The 25,471-nt window shown below is 43.9% G+C and overlaps 3 protein-coding genes across 3 annotated transcripts; all 3 read left to right on the top strand.

The window, feature by feature from the left end:
* Positions 1-2,637: 2,637 nt before the first annotated feature.
* On the top strand, positions 2,638-3,144 carry CCR75_001090 (uncharacterized protein; the record flags this gene model as incomplete). Its single annotated transcript, XM_067959195.1, has 1 exon — positions 2,638-3,144. One exon carries the CDS (start codon positions 2,638-2,640, stop codon positions 3,142-3,144), a length of 507 nt encoding a protein of 168 aa, XP_067821255.1.
* Positions 3,145-11,977: 8,833 nt separating this feature from the next.
* Positions 11,978-14,284, top strand: CCR75_001089 (uncharacterized protein; the record flags this gene model as incomplete). Its single annotated transcript, XM_067959194.1, has 1 exon — positions 11,978-14,284. One exon carries the CDS (start codon positions 11,978-11,980, stop codon positions 14,282-14,284), a length of 2,307 nt encoding a protein of 768 aa, XP_067821037.1.
* An 8,487-nt stretch (positions 14,285-22,771) lies between these two features.
* Positions 22,772-24,100, top strand: CCR75_001088 (uncharacterized protein; the record flags this gene model as incomplete). Its single annotated transcript, XM_067959193.1, has 1 exon — positions 22,772-24,100. One exon carries the CDS (start codon positions 22,772-22,774, stop codon positions 24,098-24,100), a length of 1,329 nt encoding a protein of 442 aa, XP_067821036.1.
* Between the last annotated feature and the right edge of the window lie 1,371 nt (positions 24,101-25,471).

The raw sequence follows: 25,471 nt of genomic DNA, 5'->3' as shown, positions 1-25,471 counted from the left end.
AATGCCTCAAACTGCTCCAACTGAGCAACATGTTGCTCAGGAGGACTACCCAGGAGCCTGGCCAGGGCTTGTTCACCAAGTCCCTGCGCCATTAGCCCTGCCACCTCCCGATGATGTTCGGAGAGGTGGGGAAAATGAGCCCAATCAATGTTGAGGCTCATCCTCACGTACACACGCAGAGATGCGGGTCGTGGGAAGGATTTCAAGTGCTACCAAGTGTAGGCGGGCACGTCGTAATGCGGCCACGCTCTACTTAAGCACACACCCTAGCACAGCGAGGAAGCGGTTTGCACCTGCTTCTCTTGCGTGCAGTGAGGTAGTTGTGGTGGGCGCGCAAGCGACCTCACCCAACACACTAAGAACTCTGTGAAGTGACGTCACGGGAGCGGTAATCCGTCTCCTCGTGCGCACTTACCAAGTAGGTAGTAAATTTCAGACTGATTTATATTTTGATAGAATTAAATATAAATACCTATTTTTACCAATTAAAATGATATCTTTATAGATATCATTTAATATGTATTACGAGCGTGTCTTTATAGATACCTCGCGTAACTGATAACGCTAGCCGTCATCATGGATGACGCTGGGCGTCATCCCTCCTAATGTGAATACACCCATGTGCATCACATCCACAAGGGTTGGTCACAAATGTGCACCACACCCGAGTGTTGGGTCTAATTACTATTATTTAGTAATTGACCATCCCCTTAAGTACCAAATGTACTTAATGGGGACTGTGTAACATTAGGGCAACTCTAGCCCGTTACACATCTAAGTAGAGCATGGCCGCATTACGACGTGCCCGCCTACATAGTGCATTGGGTGAGGTCGCTAACACGCCCACCCTAACTACCTAACTTCACGGAAGGTAAGCTGGTTCAACCTCTTCCTCGCTGTGCTAGGGTGTGTGTCTAAGTAGAGCGTGGCCGCATTAGGACGTGCCTGCCCACACAAGGAGGTGTAATATAGGTTGTTATTCATGTAATAGAGTCAGCAGTAGATAGAAGATCGTCTAAAAATATTATGCTGTTTTACTTTTTCTCAAAATTCAAAACCTTAGTCTATACCATGTATATTGTCAGTACTTGTCACTGAAATGCCAAAGTGATCCTCATTGCTCCGAACGAGATATTGAAGATGCTGCTGTCGCAACTGCTTGTAGTTGCATTTGGTGAGCGCTGACGCATTTGAAGAGCGTTTGCCTTTCGTGCAGTTATTGGGGCGGTCAGAATACAGTATCAAGGGAAGGATACTCCGTATGTTAGCCGCGATTTGTACCAGTGTCAAACGATGCCAGTCTTAAATTCAACTTCCAACCAGATGAGTAGCGCAATAATTGTCTGCTGTATCTACCGCATATGGTATCGATCTCTAGTTTTTTCTTGTTGCGTTGAAAAAGATTTTTTCTTTTACTACACGTGCCAGAGCATTCATTTTTTTAATTTTTACAGTCAATACTTACTGCCGACCAGTTTTAAAAAATAATTGACTGTCGTTCTGCACGATAAAAACGTTATTTGAATAGCCAGAATAACATGTAAATTACTCTAGCAGCTGCATACCTTGGACGCTTAAAGTATTCCAGTATTTTCTCCGTCGTAAATGCGGGAATCTGGCAAATTTTCTAGATCATTCCATGACATCACAAATGATCTATTAGCCTATCGCGTTTAGATATGCCGCCTGCATTTGCATTCTTTATTCTTAAAATACCTATGATTGACTTGAATTTGTTCAAGTGCATAAAACCAGGACATGAAACGCACCTTCAAAGATCTGCGGAGGAATTCAAAAGTGTTCACATCTACCTGCTTGTCGCTGATAGTCGATGCAAACAGCAATTTAATTGCAACGTTTATGGCCTTTTTAAGTGTTAGATTGAAACATTGCAATCCAGTTTTGTATTTTTGCGATCTGCAAGTTCAAGGACTGCCCCATTCTATGTCCATGATATTTCTAAATGCTACAATAAAGTGGCATGAATCATCACACAGCGCCTATCTTTATAAATTACGTAACATTTCGAAATGTGAATACCACTTCTGGGGATTCATTGAAGATGCGAGGGCATGGAATGTCGTATTGCTTCTAACAATTACTCGTCTCGACTAATGTCGTAGTGTCATCGATTTTGATTGACTTGTCTCGCGAATATCGAAATGCAGAAACGCCATTATTGCTATGCCTTTTTATTCCATGTCGCACGATTCGTTGTACTATCGGTGGATATTTAACACGGAAGTGATGCTATTTTCAACCTCATTATTCTGTTACTTAACTTAGGCACTTTAATTGTCCGTGAAAGCTTATTTTATCGTACATTGCGTTTCCATGTCCTTAGTAACGCGCCATTCAGTTGAAGCTGGGAATTGTGAGGTATCCAGAACATCGACGTCTCGAAAAATCTGCCAAACTATATTCAACTTCGTCCAGCTCTTTTCCAACATAAATTTGGTATTAACACGCTTATTTTATTTAATATCACTAAGTCCGGGTTCGTTACTGTATTGTGATCCCTGCCGCTAATACAGATAAAGGTAGACGCGACTAATCTTACCGCCATTTACCAATTTGCCTCCTAAAACGCAAGTCCTTGGAACCCCGAGCCTAAAGGGTCGATCGACTGCCTACCTAATGTGCAACGTGCTCCGACTTCAGCCTGCCGGTGCTTTTCTTCGTCAAAATAGCAACGTACAGCCCTTGCGTCTCCAATCGAACCCTGTCTTGATCGTGGGCAACTGCACCGATATTGATGAAGCTTTGAGACTTCCAGACAATCAGTATGCGGCCGAGTCGCTTGACTTTGCGTGTTTGTGCGAGGGCGCGCCGTATCGGCAAAAAGACGAGTCTGAAGATTTCTTGACGTCTATTCGCCGCGGAATCGACGAGTTTGGGACTGCGGCGACTGATGACGACGAAAGCGACGACGATAGCGACGAAGAGGGCAGCTACTACCAGGCTAGCAAGCAAAATACATACTACTCGCCAGCTCAGAACGTGTCTTGTTCGTTTTTCAATGATAATTTGCTTGATGTATCCGATACGTCCACATCCTCGTCGTCGCTCATACCGTGGGATAGTCAATCGACCGACAACGAACAAGACGAGGTGGACAACCTCATTTTCCAGCTTGAATTATAAAGAAGCCGCTGCGGCTGTTGTAAATAAATGTATTGTTATTCATAAACAATTTACTTTTTATTAACAAAGTGCTTTCTCTCTTTCGTTGTAAAACAAAAAGGCTCGATGGGCAAAAGGTGCAGCCTCCTTCTCAAGTTATTAGTTCTAGTCACAGCTGCACGCAACACATGAAGCAAAATTCTACGAAGTAAGTGCTTATACCGCAATCAATGTAGCAATCTTTATGAACTTCGCAGATGGATGGCGCTCAATTGACCGGAATCCGATTCTACATTCAAATAAAAAAATATTTTGAAATCGTGTTTTTGATATCCTCCTTTATGAACGCAGCTGTCGGTCAGATCGCTCACGAAGACGCAGAGGTCTGTCTTCAAAGCTAAAATTAGCTCAGGTTGGCACCATACCACATACAGATAGAGCAGATTTTATTGCGTCCTTTAATGTGCACAGTGTTCAACTTGTTAACTTCAAAGTTGCGTCAGAAAAGGCGATCCAGCCGCTCCAAGAAGCCATAAGTCCTTGAGCTTACAGCGTAATTTTCATGTTTTTAAATTTCATTGTAGGTGGTCTGTCTTTAAGCGATATGGTAGAAACGATAGACTTCGACGCATCATACCGACGATGTCAAATTTCAAAAGATTTAGCAAAAAAATAATTACATAGCTGCAGCACAGGGAGTTTTGTAAATTTGTTCGCAGGTCGAGTCAGCCGGACCGAGGATCTTTAAGAACAGACAGCGTCTTGGTACGGTCAAAATAACAGAAATTAAGAGTGCTTGTTCGAAAAATTACCGAATTCTTCACGATTGTTTTATTCGATTGGAATGCTTAACCTATTAAAGAAAGCATTCAAGGAATCGACGTGTAGAAAATGACCTGTGATGTGGACGAGCTACATCTATCTTGACAAAGCACGGCATTACGTGGCTGGCTACTCACAGTGAGGACGAAAAAGTGGTGATGTAGGATGGAGAAATTTCACTTTCCCGAGGAATTGAAGCGCAAGAGAGTAGAGATGAAGCAGAGTGTAACGGGGCACTACGACTTGTACTGCTTCAGTACCAGTCCACTTCGCACTTCTTCAGTTGCGAGTGGTGCCTTACGCTACTTCGCGTACACTAGTACGTGCAGAGGAAGACTACTCCTTAAGACAACTACCTTAAAGAGGCTTAATGTAGGCGGGCACGTCGTAATGCGGCCACGCTCTACTTAAGCACACACCCTAGCACAGCGAGGAAGCGGTTAAACCTGCTTCTCTTGCGTGCAGTGAGGTANAATGCCTCAAACTGCTCCAACTGAGCAACATGTTGCTCAGGAGGACTACCCAGGAGCCTGGCCAGGGCTTGTTCACCAAGTCCCTGCGCCATTAGCCCTGCCACCTCCCGATGATGTTCGGAGAGGTGGGGAAAATGAGCCCAATCAATGTTGAGGCTCATCCTCACGTACACACGCAGAGATGCGGGTCGTGGGAAGGATTTCAAGTGCTACCAAGTGTAGGCGGGCACGTCGTAATGCGGCCACGCTCTACTTAGCACACACCCTAGCACAGCGAGGAAGCGGTTTGCACCTGCTTCTCTTGCGTGCAGTGAGGTAGTTGTGGTGGGCGCGCAAGCGACCTCACCCAACACACTAAGAACTCTGGTGAAGTGACGTCACGGGAGCGGTAATCCGTCTCCTCGTGCGCACTTACCAAGTAGGTAGTAAATTTCAGACTGATTTATATTTAATAGAATTAAATACAAATACCTATTTTTACCAATTAAAATGATATCTCTATAGATATCATTTAATATGTATTGCGAGCGTATCTTTATAGATACCTCGCGTAACTGATGACGCTAGCCGTCATCATGGATGACGCTGGGCGTCATCCCTCCTAATGTGAATGCACCCATGTGCATCACATCCACAAGGGTTGGTCACAAATGTGCACCACACCCAAGTGTTGGGTCTAATTACTACTATTTAGTAATTGACCATCCCTTTAAGTACCAAATGTACTTAATGGGGACTGTGTAACATTAGAGCAACTTAAGCCGGTTACACTTAAAGAAAACAATATCAATATAATTAAGTTTCTCTTCTTTCTATCTGTTAATGCTTACTTAATTATGAGCTAAAACTGAACATGCAATTGAAATCTATTACGTCTCTCTCTTTGTTTACATTTACAGCTGATTAGTCTGCCGGTTAAATAGATACAATGGTCTATACCTATTTATGGATAAGATTTGTGAACATTACAATTTAAAGTATATATCCTCCAAATATAATCCACCTTTTAGATTACATATTAATTAACAACCTCTAAGTGTTAATTTCACGTAACGATACAACCCGTTACATCACCCCTCCCTTAAACGACAATCACTCAGACTGTCATTGGATGAAGCGGTCACTATGTAACCACTTAATTTTAAAATGATGTTGATTGGTCAGAACCATCATTTTAAATTCCATCGCATGAAGAATAAATTCATGCGGGGTGTTGATAGTGCGGTGCCTTCGGCTGCGGTTCGTGCAGCCGCGGATGACGCACTGTTATCTCTTGCGGCAGACGAAACGTCTGCCTTAGTATCTTCTACTCGTGCAACACTAGATGTTGCGGATGCATGTGGTGATTCACCACGTGAATACGATCCCTCTTTGGAGGTCGACTACGAATGCGAGTCCGACGAAATGGCCGACTCGGGGAGAATGGAACAGTCTCCTGATAGACGTCAGGCGGCTGACTATGAGCCTTTGAATGAGAGGGGTCATTCTGATAGACGAGTAAATAGTCTATATGGATCCGACGATGAGGATGATCCCTCATCGCCCGTTCGATCTCCCCAACGGTCACCTGCACGTGTTTCTGTGCAAGGTGATGACGATAACATAATCCATCATAAGAAAAGTTTTTGTGGTACCCCTGCTTCAGTGGGTACCACTCAGGGGAGTAAAGACAATAAAATGTATCATCTCGCCCATGAAAAGAAGCCGTGGCTTTTGCCAGAACGGCTAATCAATAGTTTATCTGGGAAAACCCCTCCTCACAATAAAAATCCTTCATTTATTGCGACAGATCTACATGGCCTTGATCCCAGCGCGAAGAACTTTCGCGCTGTGGAAGATTTTTATCTCGATGCTTTTCTTAAGCATCATTGGTTTTATGGCAATAATAAGCGAGATAAAGTCTCGCTTATGCAATCCTGGAGCGTGTTCATTCGAAATGTCAAAGACATTGGACGCGAAGCCTGGCTTCAAAAACTTAAGGCGAATCGCGTTAAATTTGAGAAACGAACTCCAACCGGTGCAAAGTATAAATAGCATCGGTTGTCACGTGAGGCTGGGCTTCCATGCCTCACGTGGGGTGATCTCTGTCCGTGTTGTGTAGACAAATCGAAGAGGGTAAAAGGGGATGTCTATTCTCTTTCTTCGTTCTGAGGAAGGGATGGCATCTCTATTGAGATGCGTGACGCGATTGACGTTTTGCAATCGATTTACATGCGCAATGGGCGCGTGTTTTCCGATGGACCTTCTGAACCATCGGATTAGTCTCGTCATACTGACGGACGAGGCCCTCAACGTCAGCAATCAGCTAGGAACGAGGGTCCCAGCTGTCATGTGAAGGTGAATAACCGCGCCAGCGAACAAGATAACTCGTTCGCTGCCCCTTCACATCACGGTGGCTTAGAAGGCATTCCACAAGGAGCTTGACCACCGTGGAATTCGACCAATGGTTTTGGTGGATGAGGGAAAATTAGATCCGACCTGTGTGTCGGATCTAGCGTCGAAGATCGACAAAAGCGACCACTGTCTTCAGAAATTGGAAGAGGTTTTTTTATCATAAGCGCGGAAAGCGTCACTTTGGAGCAGACGGTGCAGGCTAACTATATCGAATGGTTTGAAGACCGTTCGAAGAGTGCGTACTCAATTTTATAGTACCGACGGAAATATCACGCTCTTCGTGATGAGCTGTCGTCAGCTTATCGCGGTTTCAACGATCATTGGACCCGACATACGAATCTACAGATTTAGCATGAAAAATTTGGTTCGTGACCACAAGAATATTGTAGGGATTCTTGAAAAGGGTGGTCAGATCCATTCTCGGAAGAAACCGCGTACTGATCGTACAAACGGATTTGACCAACGTAAAACGTAGGATGCGCTCGCATCCTACATGGCAATTCCATTGCTTATGCATTGCCTCTGCGATGCAGTACACGGAAAGGCCCAATGAACTTGGGTAATTGTTTACTGCTACCCACATTAGTGACTACACGCTTAGGTAAATTTTACCGTAGAGAGTAGCACTAAGATCATTAACTTTAAATGAATGGCATTTGCTCTTCCATATTTGTCTGCATTCCGTTTCTGTCGGTCCACTGCGTAAGCAATGGAATCCTGAACAAAACGGATAATTGATTTTCGAGTTAGCAGAAATTCTTCTGCTGACTCATTTGTTTTGTCTTTTTTAGTGCGCTTTGTACGTACTGCCATGAGATCTTTCTCTTCTTCGATGTCGATTGCTTCGACATCGACATCATTCGCATCGTTGGTAACGTCGCACGTGATAAGCATGAGCCAGAAATGGTTTTGCTCGTGCGAGTCCACCCCCCCCCTAAAACTAGAGATCCCTATAATTGTGTGGATATGCGTGGATGACGTAAGCCATTCGCGATGAACGGTGTATGCATTGTAGACGCATGCACCGAATCGTTGATGGCGAATGTGACCATCGGAAGAAAATTCCGATCCAATTTGGAAAAATTGGACGTAACTTCAAAGTTTCTCTCGAGGACGCGCTTTACGCGTTCCGTCTGACCACTTGTCTTTGGATGATCAGAAGTTGACATATTCAGCCGTGTTCCGAGAGATCGGAATACGGATTGCCAAAACTCCGCCGTGAACCGTGGATCTCTATCCGAGACTAATTCGCAGGGTAAACAGTGGAGTTTAAATACCGTGTAGATAAAGACACGGGCACAGCCCGAATCCGTGATCGACGCTAGTACTGCAAGAAGATGTACCATTGTGTTGAATCTGTCTTCAAAAACAAAGATTCCAATATTTTTGTGACCGCCTTCGGGATTTCCCGAAGACGAAGTCCATAGATACGGACTGCCAACGTCCTGCCGGAAGTGGTGGAGGTTGGATAGGTGCACGGGACGAAGGGCTTGAATTCACCCGTTGATATACCTCGCAAGCAAGAATGTACTTGCGCACGAAGTGATACTGGCGGGGCCAGTAAAAGTCGCGACTTACTGTGAGATCGGTTTTCTCACGTCCACGATTCTAACGTGTTGGTGCATCGTGACACTCATACATGATGCGCAAGCGCAAATTATTGTGAGTTGGGATGACGACACCTGGAGTGTTGCCAGAAACGGCTGTGAAGTACAGTAAGCTGTTGCGTGTTGTGTATCGATCGGATGACGATCGGTATAAAGCCGGTTGATCAATATTCAAAAGATTCAATGGATGGATTCGTCACATAATCCATTAACCGCAGAAGGTCTTTATCTTCTGTGTAGGCTATCTTTATGTCATCAAACGAAGCTGATGACGGAACACTTATGAGTGTTGCGACAGTGGGTCCATTTGCCCCGTTGTAGTGGGCAGCCGGCTCAAAATCGGGTCGGCGTGATAACGCATCAGCGACGACATTAAGTCGTCCTGGTTTATATTCCACGGGTAATTATTCAAAAATAGAAACGGCAATAATTCGTCCTGGTTTATAATATACGGAGAAATTATTCGAAGATAGCGACGACAAATAAATCGTCCTGGTTTATGTTTCACGGAGAAATTATGCTCCGAGAAGAAGAATAGCCACCTCGCCATTCTTTGCGAGAGGTGTGGGCTATTTACGGCCGTGCGTAATGACGTATGGTCCGTATATACGATGATCTATCTCCGAGAAGATAGATCCTTAACTTAACCTGTGCATATTTCATGGCAAGAAGTTCCTTTTCATGCAGTGAGTAATTGCGTTCAGCTGGTTGGAGCTGACGCGATTGGTAACAGACGACGCGCTCCGCGCCGTCTGTATCGTATTGCATTAACGCAAAACCGATTGCGAAATCGCTGGCGTCACAGACCACATGGAATGGTCTGTCTTGATCCACAATCGCCAAGACGGGCGATTGCATCAAATTTGCTTGATACCTTAAAAGGAACGCTGACAATCAGCGTTCCATAACCAGTTTTGCGTCTTTTGTAAGAGACAAGACAGATGAATTGTCATCTGGGCATAATTGCGTGTGTACTTGTGCATGTACGCCGCTTGCCCAAGGAACTTTCTAAGTCCCTTGACATCGACTGGAACTGGCCAGTCGGTGATTGCCTTAATATTTTCGGGATCAGGACGCACGCCATGTTTACCGTCGATGCACCCAAGAAGTGGTATTTCGCTTGCAGCAAATATACACTTCTTGGAGTTCGCGTACAACGTATCCTTTCGCATTAGTGTAAGAGCACGACGAACTTGAGATTTATGAGCTTCCACGTCCGTCATTCCGCCCATGCCCGGGTATGGACGAATACGTCCTCGAAATAATTCGGTGCAAATTCTCGCAGCGGTCTCAACAGATTCGTTACGCATCTGTTGAATGTTGCAGGGCATTACTTAGCCTCGGTGGCATTACTAGTTTCCATAACATCAACTGGAAGTCGTCACTGCTGTGTACGGAAGTCCCGTTCACGCATAACAATCTCATAAAATCCATCCAACAGACCTTTGACGAATATATGGTACTCTTGGACATACAACCTATGATTCCGCCTTTTCTAAGTGTCGACGTTTGAGCTGGTACCGTTGCATGTATTCAATTTATTGAATGTGTGCACTATCCGCGGTTGACTCTCTAACATGAACCCGATTTTAATCGATCGATAAAGATTTAATCGATCGCAAGTACTTGTTCACGAGGCAGTGGTCACTGCTTCATGACACAGTACTTCGGGCCCAGTTTGAGCTCGATCTCATGTCGAGTGCCTTAATCCTTAGGCAACTCGCATGGAGCTGTTTCAGAGAATACATTCCTAAATTTAATCAAATCCTTGTATAAAGGATTTGTCGAAAGTGACTCCCAAGATTGAGTAGTATATCTCTTGTTTCGAGTCTTCACATCGAGGACACTTTCGTCCATCGATGAGCTGCTGAGAACCCGTTCGTTCTCTGCAAAAATTGCCGACGACCGAATATCGGATACGAATTCGTCCTCTGCGATGAGTAGCAGATCTGCTTGATTTTACCACTATGCAGATCTCTCAAGAACCGCTTAAGTTCTAGGGTTGGTAATTAAGCTATCTCCAAAGTAACTTCGGAGGCGCATACAGATCAAGAGTAGAAGCGCCTACTCTTGATCCGTCATTAACCAAGACATTCAATGTCTCGGTTTCTTCCTGGAATTTATCCAGAGACTGCCGATGGATTAATCCCTCGGGATGCTGAAGTCTAGTCACTTCAGCGATAATTGTTTGAGGAGATTTCTCCTTCACTACGTGGGAAACTATTCCCTCAACGCCTTCCGACTGTGATTGCGCTATCACAATCGAGTCCTCTACCGTCAACTCTCTGCTCGACCTTGGATCATCGTGTTCTCCCTTTTGGATAATCGGTATCTTCATTGAATGTCGCCCGCTAGGCATTCATACATGTTTCAAATCCAGTCGATCTTATTCGAGTGGTGGACCTTCGGCGCTGCCTGTGCATTCCCATATCCGCCGGCAGCTGACTCCACAGGGTGATTAGTAATCACACTGTGATCTTGTGCAGTTGTACTAACGACCGTAGCTTAAGTAAGGCCATCGCTCTCCCTCGTAGCACATCCACACGCTTGTGAACGCTCCAAAATGTTCATTAGATGGTCATCTCATTAACAAGTGGCAGGCATCTTTACGGATCGATGCTGCCAGTTGATCCTTGGCTCATATTTTCTGAGCCAAGGCAAACCTAGGATGACATCAAATTTGTCATCCAAATCCAGTACGATGATGATTTCATCATACTGTAAATCTGTTAACGTGTAGTTAAATTTCACTACGCGTTTCGTTACTGTTATCGATGCGCCTGTTGCTAGACGCACAGCGCGAGTGGTGCCTCACGTCGCTTCACGCACACTAATACGTGCAGAGGAAGACTCTCTTTAGAACACTTTCTCTAAAGAGAGTTATAAGTAAACTGTATTTAATATAATACAGTGCTTCTGTTTCTATCTACTTAATACCAACTTAATTATAAACTAATACATAACATGTAATAAAGTCTTTTCTGTATCTCTTTTTGTGTGCGTCCAGTGCTGACGGGGGACCGCGGAGCAAGTAGATATAATGGCAAATATCTTGCAATGGATAAGCTGTTCGAAAATTACTATGTAAAGTAAAATTCTCCAACTCTACCTTTTGTTAATTAATATATTCATTAACAACCTTTTAAGTGTTAATTTCACGTAAAGATACACCTCGTTACAGGCGATTGGCGGCGTTAATTTTAACTTAAAGTAACCAGTAATATTTAGTATTATTTCCTGTAAGAGGAAAAAATATTCTTATTTTATATAAGAAGAAATAAGATAAAATGTACAAATAATTATCTTTATTAATTAGTTGACTTGATTCATCCAATGTTATCAAATTTGGAAATATTGACGCAACGAGACATTAGTTCGAAGAGTGATATAATTCAACTGTTGCACTGCGTCTCCTGTCGAACTGGAAGAAGTGGAAAGTTCTACGGAATTTCTCAGTTAAAGCTTAAATCATTAATTTCACTTTTCAATCTATGCTGTTTACAACCTCAAGGGATAATCTGCGGCGTTTAGAGTTCCCAGAAAGACAAAACACGTATAATGAAGCTCTTATGTGCCATAGTCGGAGAGAGAAGCGTATTCCCTGTGACCATTGACGAAACGAAGTCAGTGGTGGCCTTGAATGACGCTATCAAAATTAAAAACTCAAACAAAATAAAATGCGATGCTGCCGAACTCGAGCTGTACTTGGCGAGAAAGGGGAACGCGTGGCTGTCAGATAGCGAGCCGAGTGCACAGCAACTTATAAAGGGAAATGTGGATGATGACATCGAAAGTATGCTTGATTGCAAGCCATTGATGTCAACTCGGTCTATCCAGCGTTATCTAAACGAAAACCAAATGCCCGCGCCGCAGCCAAGGCAAATTCACGTGCTGGTAGTGGTCCCACGACAAATTCTCTCTATTTCGCGGAACAGCAAAACCGCGAAAACTGTGGAAAGGTATGAGACTCTTTCCAAGACACTTGCTAGTCAACAACAAGTCGAGTCACTTTCGAAAGCAATCCGCTCAATTCTCGAGAGCAAAGATGAGGTTACACCATTTGTCGTTTTGGAAAGCTCGTCTGGTATGGGAAAGACGCAAATGGCATTCAACTTGGACGCCACTGGACAATTTGATATTTATCACATAATGTGTGACAATGTCGATGATAAAGGACAAGACATTAGTGCAGCGTATGCATCACGTAGCCGCGTTTTCGAAAATTGCCTGAAAAAAGACTTTGAAATGACGAATGGGCCAAATACGGGCAGCATTATGTTATTGCAAGGTGAAAATTATTTATCTCTTTATGGCTTTATCTATGCTGCACTGCTCGAAAAAAATGAATTGGAAACAGCTGTTTGGACTCGTAACGATGTCAATCAGGCACTCAAAGATCGTGTTACGAATGGAAAAAAGCCCTTTATCTTTTTTCTAGATGATTTTCCGCGTGAAATTGATCGAAAAGCCGCATCAAACGATCGTTGGGCTTACGATAATAGACGTCGCCTTCGTCTCATGCTAAACGTATTTCGATCGTTTGGTCTTGTTGTGGTAGTCAGCTCCACGAGTGGTACGGCACGAGGTTTGACTTCGGTTTCCTCTGGATCGCGATGTCCTGCGGATTATCTGTGGTGCATAGTGCACCCACTTTTACCTCGCACCGTAATTGGCAGTGATGTTCAAATACTACCAACGGTTTTCCAAAACATTGTCGCGAATAGTCGACCGCTCTTCGCTGAGATTGCTATCCAGTATATACGGGAAAATCCGTGGAATGTCGGCAATAATACAGCAAATTACTTAAATGCACTGGTTGGACATTTGGCACCACTATTGGCCCGGAGGAAGCAAAGACGACATCACGAGTTTGAAATTGGTCAGCTATGCTTGTTGCTCTGCTCGAGTTGTCGTGTTGAAGACGGTAAATTGAATTTGATTGACAGTCATTATGCTTGCTTAGATGAAAAGAGGACATTTAGGCTGTTTCTGAAGGCAAATGGCAATTCTTACAAAGCCGACGAAGCCGAATTCGATTTTGAAGACAGAAGAAGCTGGAAATGTCGTAGTGTGTTTCCTCACCCGTCGAATGACGTCCTTCTTTACTTGACTCTGACGGGCGGTATGTCATATCGTCCGTTTGACCTTTCCTTGCGTGAGGTCTTTTTGTCAGTGCCGACTACAACAATGTATTTGCATGATACCAACGAGCCTATGGACGAGAAGCAGCGTTTCGAAGTGTTCGTGTTCGCGGCTGTCGTGTTGGCGAGTCATGTTGCCGGACTTGGTGGGGTGGCATTCCCGACATTTTTGGGTCGGCTTTTGTACGAATTGGGCGTTAAGTCACAAGATGTGAAGATAGATTTTCCTGTAGGATTTGAGACACGCGGGAATTGGGTCGTTCCATTCTTGTCTCCTCCAAACGTAAAATGGCCAGCTTGGCTGCTTAATGACGAATTAAAGTTGGACAATTTCGTCCAAACTGCCAACAGTGAAACGATCGACTTTCGTATTGATTCCGGGCTGATATCTGGCGAATGCAACGACGAGGAGCAGCCTCTGTCGCTCGAGACAATAAGAAAGATTCTGTCGCGTGTACCGGCTGAATCCAAACTGCATTTGGTAGTGACGAGGGGATTGCAGAAAGAATATTTTATAAGGGAAGAAACATATGCAGCATTTGTGCGAGAACACAATTTGGCAACAATGGATGTCTATCGCGTTTCATGTGGTTCGAAGCTAGAGGAAATTGTTGGGATAGAGAATCAAGAATTGCACAAAGTACAGTGCATGGATGATGGTAGCACGAAGCACTGTGAAAAAAAGCTCGTCATTTTCGTTGAGATTGGCAATGGAAGAATCTAGTCTCCAGAATTCGATTTGCATGCTGTTTGCGTTATAATCAATACTACTTGTTTTGACGTACATTCCATACAAATGCCGACTATATCGTAGGGAAAGTTTTTTTTACCTCTTTCGTTAAGCTGGTTTTTACGATATAATACATTCTTTCTCTAAAATACTACGAAGACACCGTTATGAACAATTAATGCGCCTAGGTTGGAATAATAAAAAAAAACTTGTCCCATTATATCATCAATTATTATTGAAAAATAAATGAAATTTAAATTAATTGATAATAATAATAATTCAATAGACATTTAGATAATTTATTTGACGCAAACTCCGAAGCGTGTAATCTTCGACAGGAGCTTGCTGCTCAATATAAGGCGAAGCAACGATGTAACGAGTTGTATCGTTAAATAAGTATTATTTTCTAAAAGAGGAATAAGTAATATTATGTTCCATGAACAGAAATACGATAAAAAGTACTAATAAATATCTTTTTTGATTAGTTCCTAAATTAAAAAATTTGGTAATATCGAGGCAATAAGACATTAATTCTATTGATTGGTGTTGATTCAAGTTTTAATCAAACGCGCCAATCATTACAAGACACGATTGTGGGGTGCGCAATTTTATGACTCTCACGTCCGTATTTCCGTCCATAGCCCAGCTATGAACGAAAACATCGTCGAAATAACTTTGTGCGAATTCATGCACGGGTCTTAACAGATTCAGTACGCATATGTTGAATGTTGGGGGGGGCCCTTACTAAGCCCCTGTGGTATTACTAGCCATTCCTAGAGCATCCCACTGGGAGTGCTCACTGCTGTGTACGGGATGTCCCGTATATATTTTTCAAGTCGAGGCCGTCCTTGTCCTTGAAATATTTCACAGCCGCTGAATTCCTTGAGATCAGCAGAAGCTAAGGAATCAAAGCCTGCATCGATCGCTGTGCTACTCGCCCTTTAATCGAACTTATAACCTGTTGAGGTATGCTTTGCATGCATAGGAGGCGCCATACATAGTAAGTTACATATATAATAAATTCAGAAGAAGCTTGCGAACAAAACCACATACATTAATACAGTTTTACTTTTTCTCTATTCTTACGCCTTAAACTAGACCTTAAGCTAATTTACCTTAGCTTTATAAGAAACCTTTCTCTGTACCTTTTTGTACGTGAAGTTTCGAGGAACCGCACCTTCACTGTAATCAGTAGGTTGACTAGTACTGTTATTATTACTAGCAAAGGTGCCTAGTTACAAATGACCGGATAAGGTTAAAAAAAGCCTTCAAGAAAAAGAGGAACGCAGGCGTTTACCTAGAACTGTTCGGTTGACTTTGAACAATTGTATTAAGGACCTGATGCACTTGATTCACAAAAAAGCTTCATTAGACCAGTCTGGCGTAAACACAATGCAATTGGTGTGAATCCTTAGTCAATTCAAGATGCCGTGATTGAAAAAAATGATCTTCTCAGCATGTGCCAATAATTGCTCGAGCAGCGCGTCTTCTACACCAACTTCATGCTTTACAACTATGCCGCGGTTGGTCCTCTTTAAGAGCAACTTAACTCGTTGGTCTGGTAGGACCATTGATCGATATCAACTTTCATTTTTGACTCATCCAGACTTCACAAGTCTAGTGACGACAAAACGGAATTCTTCATTGATACCGTTTCCAGCATCGACGGTACACATGTAAGCGGGCAAAGGATGTCACTCCTTCGTTCCAAGCTTGGGAAGCATTCGTACAGAGTGATCGTAGCACCGGCCGCGAGGTCTGGCATGAAAACCCGGTTTATTCTCCGTGACCGGTTCGATAAAAAAACCGTAAGCGGTGCACGCTTGAAGCCGCACCGATTGTTTAAAGAGGCATGAATACCTTGCCTCTCGTGGGGGAGTGATGCCATGCTGATTTAAAGGCGCAGGTCATGCCTCAAGGAGGCATTGTCCCTTGAAAAACCACATTGAAGGGCGATCATTTCTTGTGAGATGCGCAAAAGATTGAAAACTTACGAGCGCGGGAAGCGCTCGTTTTCTGATGGACCCTCTGTCTAGGAAAATTAGTCTTGTCGTACTGTGCGACGAGACTCGGAACGTCCATCTTCAATTGGAAACAAGGTTCTCAACGACCATGCGAGGTGGATACCCCTGCCAACGAACGAAGTAATTCGCTCGAACCCTTTTCACCTAGCGGTGGTTTAGGAGGCGTTCAACAAGGAAACGCTTTTCACCACTCGAATCCGTCAATGAATGTGGAGAGGAAGTAAAAATCGGGTCGTCTCGTTCGCCAAACACGTGACTTAGATCGTGTCGTCCATTATTTACGGGAGGACATGGAACAATTCTGTCGTCGCTGAAACGCGACGACGGTTGACGGTATTTCCCTCGAACAGTTGCAGAACGATGCGCAAGTTGCGGTCGAACAACTTGCGAATGAAAGGACACACGGACCGATATACTTGAGCAGTAATTTACTGCCCACATTCGTCACTACATGTTTTGGAAGGTTTCCGTATCCAGTAGGACTAGATCGTGAACTTTAAATGAATGAGCGTTTAAGCTCCTGCCTGAGGGCCATTTCTGTCGATCCACCGCATGAGCGATGAAAATTTTGTACGAAACGAACCACAGTTTCTCTACTTTGCAGAAATTCTCCTGCTGACAGGTTTTGTTTTTGTCTTCAGTGCGATAGATTGCACGGCGGAGATGTCATTCTCCTCTTTACTGAGAGCATTATTGTTCTAGAAAATGTTTTTGGTTTTGTTCCTGAGTCTTTTAGCATCGTTATCAAGGCCAGCAATAACATTATTGGAATTGCTGAGTTTGGCCACATTACCGTTGATTAGATCAACATTGGTATCTTTCATATTGACCTTAGGGCTAATGCGTGATGAGCAAGAGCTAGAAGGTTCTTTGCTCGTGCGAGTCCTCCCCTAATATAAGAGATACTCCTATACAAGGTGTGTATGAGAGGATGGCTTAAACCGTTCACAAAAAACGGTGTATGCTTTGTAGAAGGATGCACTGTATTGTTTATGGCAAATTCTACCATCGGCAAGAACTCGCCTCAAATCTAAGAAGAATGGACGTTTCCGCGAAGTATCTCTTCGAGACTACGGTTTGCCCGCTCCGTCGGACGATCTGTTTCAGGATTGTTAAAAGTTGACATTTTGAACTGCCTTTTAGTGATTTAAACAAAATTTGAAAAACCTCCGCCGTTGATCTAGAGACTCTATTTAAGACCAGTTCGGAAGGTAATCCATGGAGTCGAAATAGCGTGTCAACAAAGACACAAGCACAGCCTTTGGATGTGATCGACTTTAGGACGGCACCAAGATGTACCATCTTGCTAAAACGGTCAACAAAAACAAGAATATTATTATTTTTGTGGGTGTCTTCGGGGAATTCGATGACGAAGTCCATAGATACGGACTGCCAACACTCTATCGGAACAGGCAGAACGGAGCACGGGGTGAAGCACAAGGCTTCATTCGATGACAAACTTCGCAAGCAGGTATGTACTTGCGGACGAGCTCATAGTGGCGTGGCCAGTAGAAGTCCGACTTATCCTGAGATAAGTCTTCACACGTCCACGATGCCCACTCGTTTGTCCATCGTGACACTCATACATGATGCGCAAGCGCAAATTATTGTGAGTTGGGATGACGACACCTGGAGTGTTGCCAGAAACGGCTGTGAAGTACAGTAAGCTGTTGCGTGTTGTGTATCGATCGGATGACGATCGGTATAAAGCCGGTTGATCAATATTCAAAAGATTCAATGGATGGATTCGTCACATAATCCATTAACCGCAGAAGGTCTTTATCTTCTGTGTAGGCTATCTTTATGTCATCAAACGAAGCTGATGACGGAACACTTATGAGTGTTGCGACAGTGGGTCCATTTGCCCCGTTGTAGTGGGCAGCCGGCTCAAAATCGGGTCGGCGTGATAACGCATCAGCGACGACATTAAGTCGTCCTGGTTTATATTCCACGGGTAATTATTCAAAAATAGAAACGGCAATAATTCGTCCTGGTTTATAATATACGGAGAAATTATTCGAAGATAGCGACGACAAATAAATCGTCCTGGTTTATGTTTCACGGAGAAATTATGCTCCGAGAAGAAGAATAGCCACCTCGCCATTCTTTGCGAGAGGTGTGGGCTATTTACGGCCGTGCGTAATGACGTATGGTCCGTATATACGATGATCTATCTCCGAGAAGATAGATCCTTAACTTAACCTGTGCATATTTCATGGCAAGAAGTTCCTTTTCATGCAGTGAGTAATTGCGTTCAGCTGGTTGGAGCTGACGCGATTGGTAACAGACGACGCGCTCCGCGCCGTCTGTATCTTATTGCATTAACGCAAAACCGATTGCGAAATCGCTGGCGTCACAGACCACATGGAATGGTCTGTCTTGATCTACAATCGCCAAGACGGGTGATTGCATCAAATTTGCTTGATATCTTAAAAGGAACGCTGACAATCAGCGTTCCATAACCAGTTTTGCGTCTTTTGTAAGAGACAAGACAGATGAATTGTCATCTGGGCATAATTGCGTGTGTACTTGTGCATGTACGCCGCTTGCCCAAGGAACTTTCTAAGTCCCTTGACATCGACTGGAACTGGCCAGTCGGTGATTGCCTTAATATTTTCGGGATCAGGACGCACGCCATGTTTACCGTCGATGCACCCAAGAAGTGGTATTTCGCTTGCAGCAAATATACACTTCTTGGAGTTCGCGTACAACGTATCCTTTCGCATTAGTGTAAGAGCACGACGAACTTGAGATTTATGAGCTTCCACGTCCGTCATTCCGCCCATGCCCGGGTATGGACGAATACGTCCTCGAAATAATTCGGTGCAAATTCTCGCAGCGGTCTCAACAGATTCGTTACGCATCTGTTGAATGTTGCAGGGCATTACTTAGCCTCGGTGGCATTACTAGTTTCCATAACATCAACTGGAAGTCGTCACTGCTGTGTACGGAAGTCCCGTTCACGCATAACAATCTCATAAAATCCATCCAACAGACCTTTGACGAATATATGGTACTCTTGGACATACAACCTATGATTCCGCCTTTTCTAAGTGTCGACGTTTGAGCTGGTACCGTTGCATGTATTCAATTTATTGAATGTGTGCACTATCCGCGGTTGACTCTCTAACATGAACCCGATTTTAATCGATCGATAAAGATTTAATCGATCGCAAGTACTTGTTCACGAGGCAGTGGTCACTGCTTCATGACACAGTACTTCGGGCCCAGTTTGAGCTCGATCTCATGTCGAGTGCCTTAATCCTTAGGCAACTCGCATGGAGCTGTTTCAGAGAATACATTCCTAAATTTAATCAAATCCTTGTATAAAGGATTTGTCGAAAGTGACTCCCAAGATTGAGTAGTATATCTCTTGTTTCGAGTCTTCACATCGAGGACACTTTCGTCCATCGATGAGCTGCTGAGAACCCGTTCGTTCTCTGCAAAAATTGCCGACGACCGAATATCGGATACGAATTCGTCCTCTGCGATGAGTAGCAGATCTGCTTGATTTTACCACTATGCAGATCTCTCAAGAACCGCTTAAGTTCTAGGGTTGGTAATTAAGCTATCTCCAAAGTAACTTCGGAGGCGCATACAGATCAAGAGTAGAAGCGCCTACTCTTGATCCGTCATTAACCAAGACATTCAATGTCTCGGTTTCTTCCTGGAATTTATCCAGAGACTGCCGATGGATTAATCCCTCGGGATGCTGAAGTCTAGTCACTTCAGCGATAATTGTTTGAGGAGATTTCTCCTTCACTACGTGGGAAACTATTCCCTCAACGCCTTCCGACTGTGATTGCGCTATCACAATCGAGTCCTCTACCGTCAACTCTCTGCTCGACCTTGGATCATCGTGTTCTCCCTTTTGGATAATCGGTATCTTCATTGAATGTCGCCCGCTAGGCATTCATACATGTTTCAAATCCAGTCGATCTTATTCGAGTGGTGGACCTTCGGCGCTGCCTGTGCATTCCCATATCCGCCGGCAGCTGACTCCACAGTATGATAAGTAATCACTCTGTGATCTTCTGCAGTTGTACTAACGACCTACCACAAGAGAGGCCTTCGCACTCACTCGTAGTACGTCCACACGCTTGTGGACGCTCCAACACGATCATCAGATGACCATCTGATGAACAAGTGGCAGGCATCTTTACGGATCAATGCTGCCAGCTGATTCTTGGCTAATACTTTCTGATCCAAGGTAGGCCTCGGATGACATCAAATTTCTCATTCAAATCCAGTACCATGAAATCATCATTGTACGGTAAATCTTTTAACGTCTAATGAATTTCCTTTATGGTTTCGTCACTGTTATCGATCACCTGTCGCTAGACGCATGTCGCGCTCAACATATTTGAGCCTACGACCCTCTAGCGACTGGCGATAAATACAGTTATTTGACGCCCCACAGTCCACTAGGGCTCTAAGTGACAGATCATTTGCCACTTTAATTTCAAGGTGGTGAGGGATGCCTCATCACCAGGTGCAGAGACACATAATGATTGTGTGTCTGGAGCAACTTTAGTTAATAGATTTGCAAATTCTCTTGAGGTTGCTGGATCAGTAGAGCGTTGCGCCCTTACTGACCCCGACCGTTTTTTGGCGGTCCGCCTCGCTGTTGCGATTTCGCAACAATGTCACACCCGCGGCCGTTGCCCTTTTTGGCATACGGTCCAAAATTACGTTCAGTACTTCTCGGTATTGGGCGTGGGCCACTGCACTCATGAGCGTAGCGCTCTAACTTTTGACAGCGATGGCATTTCTGCGATCGCTTATTGCTCGAAAAGCGAGGTCTCTCGCTTTCGACATAAGCGATGTCCATAGGCTCTTAACCTCTAAGCTCGTGTCGTGTTGGAAGACGATACGATGACGAATCAGCTTGAGCCTTTCTCAAGCTAGGTGTAACGGCTTGTGCTGCTTCAGTTCAAGTCCACCTCGCACTGCTTCAGTGCGATTGGTGCCTCACGTCACTTAATGTATACTAGTACGTGCAGAGGAAGACTTTCTTAAAAACACTTACGTTAAAGAGGGTTAAAAGTAAACTGTATTCAATATAATTAAGTTTTCAGCTTCTATCTATTTAATACTAACTTATTTATATACTAATACAGAACATGTAATAAAGTTTTACCTGTGTCTCTCTTTGCGCGCGTCCAGTGCTGACTGGACCGTGGAGAAAGTAAATATAATGCCTATATCTACCAATGGATAAGCTTTCCGAATATTTGAGAATATTATCTTATATAGTAATATAAGATACTATTCTCAAAACAAATAAATAGATACTATTTACGTTTTAGATAATATATTAATTAACAACGTTTAGGTGTTAATTCTATGTAATGATCCATCCCGTTACAGGTGTCGCAACCGATGCTGGCCTCGCTTTTGTTTGTGCCCGACGTAAGTGTTCTAGCAAGCAACGGAAGCGTCGCATCAAGCAATCGCTATGAGGTACTCGCGATAATAGCACTAATAGTCTAGCTTGCAACTCGTAGGCAACAAATTCAAGTTTGTGTTACATAGTCCTCACTTCGACAGTCTTGTTTCATTTTTGATTCTGGGATGTTTTCTACATCGAAAAATTAAAAAATTAAGCAAAAGTCGCTATTTTCCATTTCGCGATAAATTAACATACATAATTTATTTTGTGCTCAACTCCTACAACATCAGGTTCTAAGCTTAAAGATTATTAAATATCACAGTTAAGTTGTTGTTGCACGCCCTGTCGACCTTTACAAGTTTCAAAATATATTATGGCCCATTCTTTTTTATCGACGTGAGTAATACTTATTAAAGTAAATCACATAAAATTATTTTCCCATATCATAAAGCTCCTTAGTGAAATACGAGCTTTGCCTGAGCTCATCGACGGTGTGTACAGCTGTTGTATCTGGAATCAAGGTGATAAAGTCTAAATTATTAATATGACAGGACATTCGGGTCAGCTCAATGCAAGTTGATTTGTCATTTACGCGAAACGCAAGTGTTGGCACGAAAAGACTAGCTATTCGATACCCCATGTTCCTCCACACTCAATCAGTTATTACTTACGTTACACTCACCTAGGTTTCACATCAATTCCGACCCCACACTCGGAACAATCGCAACGAAAAGCCAAAGTTTAGGAAAACAAGGCGGCGAATGAAACGGAGTTGCTCATACTCCACGAGAGCAGCTCCAAGACATGCAGTGAGCACTAAAGAAATATAGAAAGAAATGCAAATAACATCTGCTTGTCGTTTCGTCTTTGGTGAACCTCTACAACGATTTTTTCTTGTTTCTAAAAGCAGTTGCTTTCGCGAATGTGCTTTAGCAAATAACTCCTTCAAGTCCTAGAGAGTAGGGTTTCGTGCAGACGGAGCATCCCGTGACCTTATCGTGCAAGTCGTCATTTCTGTCGTGATGTTACTCGTACGATTATCCGTGGTATACAACATTTCGAATTATGAAGAGTATTGATGACACGACGCCGTCTATGGAACTTGGGCTTAATCTGCCTACGCTGGTCGAGCAGCTAAAGGCACTACGCCAAGACATGGAATGCAAGTCAAAGCTCTACACTGCTTTAGTTCGCGTGACCGATGGCTTTGCCAATCGCACGTCAGCGTCGGTAACTCTACCACCTCATTCGAATTCGCAGCTCGACCCGCGTGCGAGTCAGATGTCGCTAGAGGACTTGTCAGCTCTGAACGAAGCGTTAGACGGCGCACCGTATTCGAACACTTTAAAGAGTCGTCGGTCCTCCATTTTAATGCGGGAGCAACATCGGGTTGTTCCACATGCTCGCTTGCCATCCCGTACGACAGACTCGACGTTTCGACGGTCATGGCTTGATTCGTACAAGGTAATGTGGGTGAGTGGCGAGTGTGGAATCTCGCTTCACAATTACTCAAAAACCGAGACGAAGGCTGGTGCTCAGATTGCCGTGCTACAGCACGCAGACGGAGTTACCACGGGGATTAATAAGTGCCGACTTGGCGACCACTTAATTACGATCAATGACAATCGAGTGGATCATTTATTGTTTAATGAAATTCTTACAAAGCTTAAGACGACACAGCGTCCAATTGCATTGGGTTTTCAAACGAATCAGAATGTTCTCACATCGCCTCGAGGAGCATCTTCACCTAAGGGCACTTGGAGCGAATTTTCGCCGCCTCGGTCGAAGAAAGCGCTCAGAAAATTCTCTTCGTTTACTGAAGCCCGATACGGAGATATTGATGATCTTACTCGTGAAAGTTTGCACGAGGCGAGTGACTTTCCGCGATTTGAAGACGTGACGAAACTTCCGTTGCGACTAACGAAGTCTTTTAGTGCAGACGTTGCATCCACGCGGCATTTTTGTCAGGATGGCGTTCGTAATCGTACAACATCAGTCGTGTCTTCGTGTGTACTGTCGAATGGCGTGAAAGCATGGTGCAAGGAGCAGGAAGAAATGCACAGCGATATTATCGTACTGCTTACAGAGACGATTGTGCGCTGCGAGAAGCTGCAGCAGGAGAATTTAGACCAGCTACAGAATCTCATGCAACTTTCAATATTTAGCGCCTCTGTTAGTGATAGAACGAGCGTGTCATCGTCGTGTGTATTTTTTGAAAATACAGGCAAGTTGGACAACCATGAAGCGCTGGACACCGATGCGGTCGACTCGGGTGCATTTAATAGTCCCGTGACAACGTCACCTTTCGAAAACGGGGTCAAAGGCTTGGAAAGTTTTGGAAGACCGGTTTCGCTTCAGCTTTTGGTAAGTCAGGACGGTTACGTGGAGGCATAGGTAGTTTTGTACAAAAACTGGCCGCGATTTTTCGGCTTGTTTTTCCTTCTTCATTGACAGCTGTTTGAAGGTTAAATTGATAAAAACGGCGACAATGCTTGCTTCAGTGGTTTTGTGTCTTCTTCGCAACATGGCGTGTTGTTAGATTTTGATGAGGGATTTGCAACAGCGCGCATTATAGGCGAATATCTTGGATGGCGAGCTTGACAGTGGCCTTTGATTGATCGTTACAACTTACGATTAGTAGTTCAATATTTAAGAAAATAACAGCTAGACCGCGTTTGTGACAAGTTACATAAAATTATCACTTTAAGGTGTTAATTAATATATTATCTAAAAGTTAAATAATGTTTGGAGAATATTACTTTACGTGGTACTATTCAGAAAAGGTGGGAGACACTTGGATTCTGCTATGATACTTGTAAATGAAGCTGAGACTGCTAAGCGAGCGATAAATCCTGATTTGAATTTGCATGCGTGACCGTCGTAATTCAACCGAGTGTAGCTCAGTTGGTAGAGTGATTGACAGTAGTGCTCTATACTATATTCGGTATTGTCGAAAATCAATTGGTCGCTGTTAGGTGACACAAATTCCTACCGAGCTCGTGGAGGCTGGGGTCGTGAAAAGGACAATGACAAGTAGTCATGCGTCCCAATGTCCCGCACAGAGCCAAAGTCTGTGGCAGCAGACGGCAAGCTAAAAGGAAGTCAAGCGTCGCATGAACCGGCTCAGTGTCAAGAGCCTGGTGCGGTTGGAAGGGGTGCGTTAGCCAGGAGTGCAACGGCGCCCGCTATAAAGTCAAAGGTTGTGATACTCGAAGAACGAGCACCTGATAGTTTACGACGATCAAGGGCACGTTTAAATGAGTGACTTGTAATGCAGTACCGTTGAAGAAGACGAGCCTTCGGACGAGGTGTTCAAGGCCGTCAAAGACAAAACTGATAAATCATCCTAAGTTGAGGTGCTCCGTCAAGTCTTTAAATCTGCCGAGGAGATAGTAAAACCTTCGGAGATGTTATGATCTGTTCCTTGCCGAATCAAATAAAGGAAAGATCCACGAATTAGTCACACCAGTTCCAGAAGAGAACTTTGGTGGACTGTTGCTCGTCGTCCGCAATGGACGAGAGCGTCCTAGACAAAGTTCGCTGCTCAAGGCTGGGATGCCTTGAGTGATAGTCCATTCTTCAAAGCTCTGTAGAATAATCGCGATGTTTTCTTAGAAGAGTGCCGAGCCGCATACCTGCAGAAAGTGTATCGGGCACGAGATTGATATCGAACCTAGCACCAAGTATTGTGCGACCAGGCAGTGCCCGTAGCCGAAAAACAAGTCGATTAAAATGGTGAGTTTTTCTTACAAGCAGTGCCCGTAG

This window comes from Bremia lactucae, linkage group LG5 (assembly GCF_004359215.1).
Source record: "Bremia lactucae strain SF5 linkage group LG5, whole genome shotgun sequence".
Classification (NCBI taxonomy): Eukaryota; Oomycota; class Peronosporomycetes; order Peronosporales; family Peronosporaceae; genus Bremia; species Bremia lactucae.
The sequence above is the reverse complement of the archived record's forward strand: the minus strand, read 5'-3'. Positions and strand labels throughout refer to the sequence as shown.